The 10,000-nt window shown below is 45.2% G+C and overlaps 1 protein-coding gene across 5 annotated transcripts in view; it reads left to right on the plus strand.

The window, feature by feature from the left end:
* mapkap1 (MAPK associated protein 1) overlaps positions 1 to 10,000 on the plus strand; it is an 82,058-nt gene that overhangs the window by 49,783 nt on the left and 22,275 nt on the right. For all 5 annotated transcript variants that reach the window (XM_088416880.1, XM_088416881.1, XM_088416882.1 and 2 more), the window contains 4 exons: positions 2,079 to 2,188; positions 7,475 to 7,582; positions 8,470 to 8,610; positions 9,708 to 9,845. In XM_088416880.1, the coding sequence (XP_088273006.1) occupies positions 2,079 to 2,188; positions 7,475 to 7,582; positions 8,470 to 8,610; positions 9,708 to 9,845 (497 nt within the window). The remainder of the gene's footprint in view (positions 1 to 2,078; positions 2,189 to 7,474; positions 7,583 to 8,469; positions 8,611 to 9,707; positions 9,846 to 10,000) is intronic.

The following is a 10,000-nucleotide window of genomic DNA, read 5'->3' on the forward strand; positions in this document are numbered from 1 at the left end:
TAAAAAAAAAACACACATTTAAACCAATGACAATTCTTTGTCCTGCAATCGGCACATTTAATTTCATGTCAGCTGTTTTTCCCTTTAGCTGTACAAACACTACACTTAAATGGTAATATATTTAGACACTGTGAGTGAGACAGTCAGTGTGAGGTTGTAAGACCAATAGCGTTCACGTTACCGCCACAAGTGTCTGTTAATGATTATAGATGACGCAACTGCTGAATATGTTGACGCAGTTAGGCGAGAACATTTCTACATACTCAATGGCTGGTTTGTCGGAATGCTCGTAAGGCGAGAGGTTTGTTCGTAAGCGGAGCACAAAAATCTCCCTGATCCACGCTCGCAAGGCGAATTGTTCGCAAATCAGGGTGCTCGTAAGCCGGGGGCTGACTGTCTCACTCACGGAGATGCTATTGGCCGGCGTCACACGTCAATCACAGAAATGCCGATATGCTATTGGCTGAACGCCTTTATCTAGCTTGATGGGACAGGATGGAAGGAAGTAGACAAAATGAGTGAAAAACGGAATGTTTTGAAGACTTTGCAAACTTTATCTGTTAGACATAGCTTCTAAAATTACTAGCAGCGGTAAAGGAAGAAATAAGAGGATGATGTTTTAGTATCTCCGTGATTTGCACCATGACTGAAAGAGTTACTGTAACACTGTAAGACCAATAGCCTATATGCGTTGTCGTATTAACTCAAGAGGTTAATCTCTGCACCCTGTCACGGCTAGTATTACAGTGCCACATAATGGTTGCTTGACAAAACTGCATGTCATGTTAGTCGGCGACATCCCGACATGCTTTGGGACAGCGCCATTCTTGCAATTCTGTGAGTTGTAACCAGCGGTGAACTAACGCTCGAACAAGCCATAAGCATGGTGCCTAGTAAATACAACACACACAACCTCCCCTCCGCCTCCACCCAGCTCAATTCACGTCGGGAAAAACAGCTGACATGAAATTAAGTGTGCCGATTGCAGGACAAAAAATCGTCACAGGTTTAAATGTGTTTTAATCAATAAGATGTCAATACATTCCAACCGTTTAAAAAAAAAAAAAGTGCGAATAATTATCAGTCAGTCAAGGAGACGCCAATATGCTATTGGTCGATTAAGGTCACCCGGTCTCACTCACGGAGATGCTATTGGCCGGCGTCACACGTCAATCACAGAAGTGCCGATATGCTATTGGCCGAACATCTTTATCTAGCTTGATGGCACAGCTGGTTGGGATGGAAGGAAGTAGAGAAAACCCTGACTGAAAAAGTTACTTTGACACTGTAAGACCAATAGCATATCTGATTTACCGTATTGACTTCGAGCATTCATTTCTGCTCATCTCTGCTTGTCTCAGCACAAGTCACGTCTTTCCAAAGGTAAAAGTCATTTTTCCTTTGTATTTGGTATTTTATGCAACTGTACAGTAGATTATGTCACTTGATATTAATATGTGTATACAGCGTGATGATTTTACCTAAGGCTTCTGCGCGCGTTGCACGCGTTCACGAATTAACATGGGTTTGGATTGCCCGCTATACGAGCAATTCGAGATACGAGCGTAGCCGCTGAACAGATTAAGTTCGTAACCCGGGGGCCCACTGTATATATATATATAATATATATATATATATATATATATATATATATATATATATATATATATATATTTAAAATGATTGGACAAAAATGAGAAATCTAAGTCCAGAAAGTAAAACTTCTCCGTCAGTTTAACTTTACCTACTTACTCAATATATAATTAAATGAGCTGCATGCCAGGTGTGTAGAAGCACTTGTGGCTAATATTAAACTGTTTTTTATTTTCTGGGTGTGAATTCCTCATCTTGGAACAGATCAATTTTGGTTTCATCCATTTTGATGAGGAAAGTTGATATGAAAAGTTTAGTAACAAAAGAGAACAAATTTAAAATCAAGATACCACAGGTAAATCTACAAATTTTGTATTGGATGTCAGAAATCATATACGTACTTTCATGTCATTGTATTCTGTTTCCCAATTACTGGGTTTAATATCTACAAAACTCCATAATTTTCCCTCCTGTATTCATTTTAGAAATGCTGCTCAGGGCTTTTCTTTAATCCCTGTGGATAGTCTCAAAGTTACCATGAAGGAAATTCTTCAGAAAGCACTCAAGAAGAGGAAAGGATCCCAGAAAGGATCAGGTAATGTTGATATTGATATCAGATAATATCCGTCCATCCATCCATTTTCTCTCACTTATCTGGGATCGGGTCGCGGGAGCAGCAACCTCAGCAGGGAAGCCCAGACTTCCCTCTTCCTAGTCAATTCATCCAGCTCAGCCGGGAGGATCCCCAGGCGTTCCCAGGTCAGCCAAGAGACATGGTCCCTCCAGCATGTCCTGGGTCGTCCCCGGGGCCTCCTCCCAGTGGGACATTGTGACAAGAATCATATATTAGGTTATCATTATGTGCTAATTTCTTGTCTAGAATAGTGTGCATTGCTATCCATCTATGCAGTCCTAGTTCATCTTGCCCCAGCCCTTAGATAGAGCTGTCGACGCAGGAAAGTCTGAGCCGGGACCTTGGCCCAGCTGTTGGTGGTGCCCGGCCTGCTCTTTTTGTTATGTCTTGTAATGTGCAATGCTTTGCTGATTGAATAAAAAGCAGGCGGGGACGCTTGAGCGACGAAAATGCTGTTGGCAACGCATGAGAATGTACAATCTTGGCTGGTCTGAGTTACTCTTTTGCTGCTTAGCAGCTAGGCTTGTCCAAGTCTTCTTTTAGAGATTTCTCTGACGGACATGCCCGGAACACCTCACTAGGGAGGCATCCAGGAGGCATCCTAACCAGATGCTTGAACCACCTCAACTGGCTCCTCTAAACGCGGAGGAACAGCGGCTTGACACTGAGTCCCTCCCGGATGACCGAGCTCCTCACCCTATTTCTAAGGTAGAGGCTGGATATCCTGCGGAGGAAACTCATTTCGGCTGCTTGTATCAGGGATCTCGTTCTTTCGGTCACAACCCACAGTTCGTGAACATAGGTGAGGGCAGGAACGTAGATGGCCCGGTAAATAGAGAGCTTTATTCTTCGGCTCAGCTCTCTCTTCACCATGACAGACTGTTAAAGAGTCCGCATTACAGCAGACGCTACACTAATCTGCCTGTCGATCTCACGCTCCATCTTTCCCTCACTCGAGAACAAGACACCAATACTTGAACTCCTCCACTTGGGGAAGGACCTCTTCCCCTACCCAGAGAGGGCACTCCACCCTTTTCCGACTGAGAACTATGACCTCAGATTTGGAGGTGCTGATCTTCATCCCAGTCGCTTCACACTCGGCGGCGAACTGCTTCAGCGAAATTTTTAGGTCACAGTCTGAAGAAGCCAACAGCACCATATCATCTGCAAATAAAGACTCCCAAACCGGACTCCCTCAACGCTTTGGCTGCACCTATAAATTCTGTCCATAAAAGTAATGAACAGAATCGATGATAAAGGGCAGCCTTGGCGGAGTCCAACCCCCACTGGAAACAGATTTGGCTTACTGCCGGCAATGCGGACCAAACTCTGACATCGGTGGTACTGGGACCGAACAGCCCGTATCAGGGCGTTTGTTACCTTGTACTCCCGCGTTTGTTACCTTGTACTTACCTTGTACTTACCTAGAACTCCCTGAGGGACACGTTCGAACGCCTACTCCAAGTCCACAAAACACATAGACTGGATGGGCGAACTCCCATGCACCCTTGAGGATCCTGCCGAGGGTGTAGAGCTGCTCCACTGTTCCACAGCCAGGATGAAAACCACATTGCTCCTCCTGAATCCGAGGTTCGATTTCCAGACGAAACCCTCCTCTCCAGCACCCCTGAATAGACTTTCCCGAGGCCTGAGTAGTGTGATCCCTCTGTAGTTGGAACACACCCTCCGAAACCCCTTCTTAAGAAGGGGGACCACATCCCAGTCTGCCAATCCAGGGGTGCTGTCCCCGATCTCCACACGATGCTGCAGAGGTGTGTCAGCCAAGACAGCCCTACAACATCCAGAGTCTTTAGAAACTCCAGCCCCAGCCCCAGCTCATCCCGCCCCGGGGCCTTGCCACCAAGGAGTTTTTTGACCACCTCGGTGACTTCAGCCCCAGAGATGGGAGAGTCCACCTCGAAGCTGCTGAAGCCACACACCGTTTGGCCAGTCAGTACCTGTCAGCTGCCTCTGGAGTCCCGCAGGCCAAAATTTCCTGATAGGACTCCTTCTTCAGCTTAATGGCGTCCCTTACGGGGATTGCCCTCACGACAGGCAATGACCACCTTACGCCCACAACTGCGATCAGCCGCCTCGACAATGGAAGCGCGGAACGTGGTCCACTCAGACTTAATGTCCCCCTTCTCCTCCTTGACGTGGGAGAAATTCTGCCGGAGGTGGGTGTTGAAACTCCTTCTGACCGGGGACTCTGCTAGACGTTCCCAGCAGACCCTCACAATATGTTTGGGCCTGCCAGGCCTGACCGGCATCTTCCCCACCATTGGAGCCAACACACCACCAGGTGGTGATCAGTTGACAGCTCCGCCCCTGTCTGCACCCAAGTTTCCAAAACATGCGGATGCAAATCCGATGATACGACCACAAAGTTGATCATCGATCTGCGGCCTAGGGTGTCCTGGTGCCAAGTGCACATATGGACACCCCTATGTTTGAAAATGGTGTCTTGTTATTGACAATCCAATTAGTCCAATAACAAAGCACACTCGGGTTCAGATTGGGGGGAGGGCGTTCCTCCCAGTCACACCCCTCAGGTCTCACTGTCATTGCCTACTTAAGCATTGAAGTCCCCCAGCGGAACGAGGGAGTCCCCAGAGGCCGCACTCTCCAGCACACACTCCAAGTACTTTGAACTGTCGTTTGGTGCATAAGCACAAACAACGGTCAGGACCCTTCCCCCCACCCGAAGGCGGAGGAGGACTACCCTCTCGTCCACTGGGCTAATCCCCAATGTACAGGCGCTGAGTTGGGAGGCAATAAGTATGCCCACACCTGCTCTGCGCATCTCATCGGGGGCAATTCCAGAGTTGAAGAGAGTCCAACCCCTCTCGAGAGAACCGGTACCAGAGCCCAAGCTGTGTGCGGAGGCGAATACGACTATATGTAGTTGAAACTTCTCGGCCTCACACAGCAGCTCAGGCTCCTTCCCTGCCAGAGAGGTTGTATTCCATATCCCAAGAGCTCGCTTCTGTAGCCGGGGATCGAAGCGCCAAGGCTCCCACCTACGGCTGCTGCCCAGTTCACGCTGCGCCCGAGCCCTATGGCCCCTCCCACAGGTGGTGAGCCCATGGGAAGGGAGACCCATGTAACTTCTTCGAGCTGGTCAGATAATATATAACTAACAACTTAACCAGCAACTAGAAAATGCACTTTGTCGAAATTATGTGTGAAGCTTTAGAAGTGGAATGTTATTGAATGACATGGTAAGTGACATCCATCCATCCATTCATTCAACCACCCATCCATCCATTATCTACCGCTTCATCCTAACCTGAACCCTGGGGGACATTGTCGAGCACCTTCTTCAAGTCCACAAAACACATGTAGACTGGTTGGGTGAACTACCATGCAGCTGCGAGGATCCTGCCGAGGGTGTAGAGCTGGTCAAAAGTTCCTCGGCCAGGGTCAAAAACACACAGCTCCTCCTTAATCCGAGGTTCGACTTACCCTCCTCTCCAACACCCCTGAATATACCTTACTGAAAGGCTTAGAAGTATGATCCTGCTAGAGTTGGAACACACCCTCCTGTCTTCCTTCTTAAAGAGGGGGACCAGCTCCCAGGTCTGATAGTCAAGAGGCACTGTCCCAGAGGTCATTGCGATGCTGCAGAGGTGTGTAAAGGAAATGCGTGTTTTTCTTTTAAATGCAATGTATCAGTAAAATGTGTTCATGAAATTGTGGTATTCTAATGAGGATTGACAGGTCTGTAAGTCAGCATAAGGAACAGGAATGACTTGGCCCCGAAGATGTTGAGACCAGATGCCATCTAAAAACGAAACAAAGGGCTTCCTCCACCAAGAAGATCACGTTCAAAATTTATGGCGCACTGATTTCCACCTTTTCAAAAGAATGGTCGGTGAATGAAGGACTTTTGAAGAGACCAGCCCCACGCGCACACCCAGACGCACGCACACACATGCACACACGTGCACACCTGCATTCCACAGTGGGACTACATGCCCCAAAAGTGTATAAGAAATGAATTTGGAAGGTGGAAGGTTGCAATTCTCTGCTCCGACCTGTGGCAGGACTTGTCCGAAGCCTTGTGTACTTTCCCACTCTCTGTCTGGATTAAATCAATTGTTTCACTATGTTGTGGTGTGGGCGATCTTTCGACAAAAACAAACACGCTAGGAACTAGTTTGATGCGAGAAGTCTTTTCTTGTTTCCTTTATGTGTCATCCAGAACAGCCCTACAACATCCATAGCCATAATGAACTGTGGGTCGATCTCATTCACCCCTGGCACTTGCCACCAAAGAGTTTTGTCACCACCTTAGTGAATTCAGCCTCAGAGATAGGAGAGCCCACCTCGAAGTTTCCAGTCTCTGCTTCCTCAACGGAAGAAATGTCAGTGGAATTGAAGAGGTCTTCGAAGTATTCTGCTCCCTATTCACGACGTTCCGTAATAAAGTCAGCAGTGAACCCATCTCCACTGTACACAGTGTTAATGGTGCACTGTTCCCCCCTCTTCAGGTCCGACGATGGACCAGAATTTCCTCAAAGATGTGTTTTCCATGGCCTCACCGAACTCCTTCCACACTCGAGTTTATGTCCTGGTGACCGCCAAGCCACACTCCGCTTGGCCATTCGGTACCTGTCAGCTGCCTCGGGCCAAAGAGGCCCGATATGACTCCCTTTTTCAGCTTGACGGCATGCCTTACCGCAGGTGACCACCAGTGGATTCAGGAATTGCTGCCTTGACAGGCAGAACACCTTACAGCCACAACTCTGATCAGCCACCTCAACAATGGAGGCTTGAGACATAGTCCACTCAGACTCAATGTCCCCTGCCTCCCCTGGGACATAGGAGAAATTCTGCTGGAGGTGGGAGTTATATCCTGGTGCCAATTGCTTAGTAAAGCACGACTTGTGTTAAGATCAAGGGGGCTGTTCCTCCCAATCACGCTCCTCCACGCTGTTATTTGTTGCGTAGGAACAAACAACAGTCAGGACCCAATTCCACCAGGAGGCGGGGGGGATCAACAGGCTCTAAACCAGGGGGCAATAAGTACATTCACACCAGCGCTGTGCCTCTCACCGCAGAGAACTTTAGAGTGGAAGAGAGTCCAACCCCTCTCAAGAGGACTGGTGCCAGAGTTTATCTGTTTGTGGATGTGGATGTTTTTATGCAGGCATAGTAACAAAGTCAAAATGTTGTTATAAGACAACATTTTTTATCTCTTCACGGAGGCATTAATAATTTGGTGTTTCTGCCATTCTGAAACAGGGCCTCTGTATCGTTTGGAGAAGCAAACCAATCCGAATGTTGCAGTAGACCTAGATTCCACACTTGAGAACCAGAGCACTCTTGAGTTTTGCCTTGTCAGAGAAAACAGTAAGTCAAAGTCTTGCTCATTATTTTCTATGTTCTATTGCTGAATGCTTTCAGAAGTAGTTAATCTTCTATTTGTCAACTTGTTTGAGTTTTTGCCATCAAATCAATCACTCAAACACCTTTTTAAAAATAGGCTTTAACAGAAGGCTTACATTTACTCAGACATTTATTCTCAATTCTGCTTTGATCTACCTACAGGACACCGCAACATGTCCACTTCGCTTACATTTTCAATATGTCTGTACAAGTGTGTTGTTCCCATTGTAGTTTAGCTTACACTCTTGACACACATACTCGCATACTCATTGCGGATGAGACTCTGCAAGTGGCCCGTAAACCATTCTATTTATGTACTGATCTGTGTGTGGTCTACAAGTGGTTTCATAGGATTCCATTAATTTATGACCACCTTCTCTATGTGCCTAAATGTTTCATCTTTCCTGGCATGATGATCAAATGTATAAATGTGTGCTGATATACACATACAGAAAATATTTATCAGTCTGCTACCGGCAGACACATGCATTTAAATAAATTAGGATTAAGAACAAACAAACAAAATCATCCATGGACATGTGGCCTCATGGATTGGTGACACATCTTACAAATGTTTAAAAATGTTGGACTATTTTGCAAACAATTGCCACTGTTAATGGAGCAATTTATTTGCAAGGAAATTAGAAGAACACTTAGCGACATGTAAAGCTTTTTTGTTTGCAACCTTTTATGAACCCTGACCACACTTAAAACTTGCTTCAGTCACAGACATTCACTTCTCACTGAAATACAGGTTCATGCAATAATGATGTAAAAAATATGACCAAGTGAAGTTGAGAGTGATGTACTGGTCGGTCTGATGTGGTCTGTCCTGTTGTTTTAATCCCCAGGTTCCAGGGGTGAGGAGAGTTCAGAGGAAGACCCACCCGTTGACATCACATCTGTCCAAGATATGTTGAGCAGCCATCATTATAAGTCATTCAAGCTTAGTATGATACACAAGCTGCGTTTCACAACAGACGTTCAACTCGGTATGAACTATGCTCTTCAAGATAATATGTACAGACGAAATATATTTATCTCACAAGCACTATATAATTTTATATTTAAGCCTGCGCTGGTCAGGTATGGTTTTCAAACATGGTTGGTTATGCTGTATGTTTGCACACCTCATTGCAAAAGTATTCATAGGGTAAATTATACAAGGGGTTAAATGATTGAGGAAAGTACCTGGAAAGAGAGGAAAAAAAAATTGTAATATAGAAATTATGAACATTTAAAGATATTCTGGTGTCCAAACACACCACTAGACCAACGCAGGGTTAACTTAGGGTTCTGTTAATATTACTTAATGTCTCTATGTTGCTAGCCAAGAGATTCAAAGTTTTGCCAGTTACCTACTACCTTGGTGATGATTTAAATTTTTAAATTGTACTTCCGGAGCTCGGCCGGAAAAATATATATGGTTTATCAGGAAAAATGGAATGCAATCGAATTTTGGTTGCACTGGCTTTATTAGAATAAAAGCCTACTGTCTGAGATGCCATGGCGTCAGCCATATTTTCTCTCTTTTTTGGCTTCTGGAAGCCAAGATGTGTCGTAGAGTCATTTATAGGCAACTCTGGATCGCGATTACCTGTCGCAGGCAGCACCTGCTCGTACAGGATTCTGAGAATGCTATAATGACGTAATAAAGGGTATGGGTGCCTCAACAATAAAGAATAAAGAATCAAAGATAAGAATTTCCTTTGTGTGCCAAAACGTATTAATACAGAACGTAACTCTATCATTGAAAGGTCGCTGCATAACATAGGTAGTGGACACTCGGTAACATTTTTCCTGTTTGGCTGGAGTTCAGTAGGTTGCAAGGACCATTTTCTTGAATAATGCTACAAAGATTTTACAAGCAAGATTTCTAGGATACTCGCAGAAGAGCGCTGTTTAGATTGTATCTCATAGAACCTTGTAGAACCTGATATTATTAGTGGAAATATGTGATAGTAAGACCAATATCATTGAGAAAGAGGCTATATACATTGTCAGTACATGTGGCTTAGGTTCTGTAATCTTTAAATTGAGGAAATCAACATAAAAAAAAGGAAATTACAATATTTGAATTTGCTTTCAGGGATTTCAGGAGAAAAGGTAGAGATCGACCCTGTCACCAATCAGAAGGCCAGCACCAAGTTCTGGATTCGACAGAAACCTATATCCATCGATTCGGACCATCTATGTTCTTGTGACCTTGTTGAAGAAAGAAGCCCTAGTAAGTGCAAAATATAAGAGCACATCATTCTCCCCCTACTGTCAGGGTTGCGTCCCAGACCACACCCACAATCAATATCTGCAATTGAGAAATTCCAAGGAATACATTTAATAGTATGCACGGGTGTTGTGGAGGACCCAATAACTTAAAAGTCA

This window comes from Hippichthys cyanospilos, chromosome 6, assembly GCF_059441005.1.
Source record: "Hippichthys cyanospilos isolate Australia breed blue-spotted pipefish chromosome 6, RoL_Hcya_1.0, whole genome shotgun sequence".
NCBI classification, from domain to species: Eukaryota; Metazoa; Chordata; class Actinopteri; order Syngnathiformes; family Syngnathidae; genus Hippichthys; species Hippichthys cyanospilos.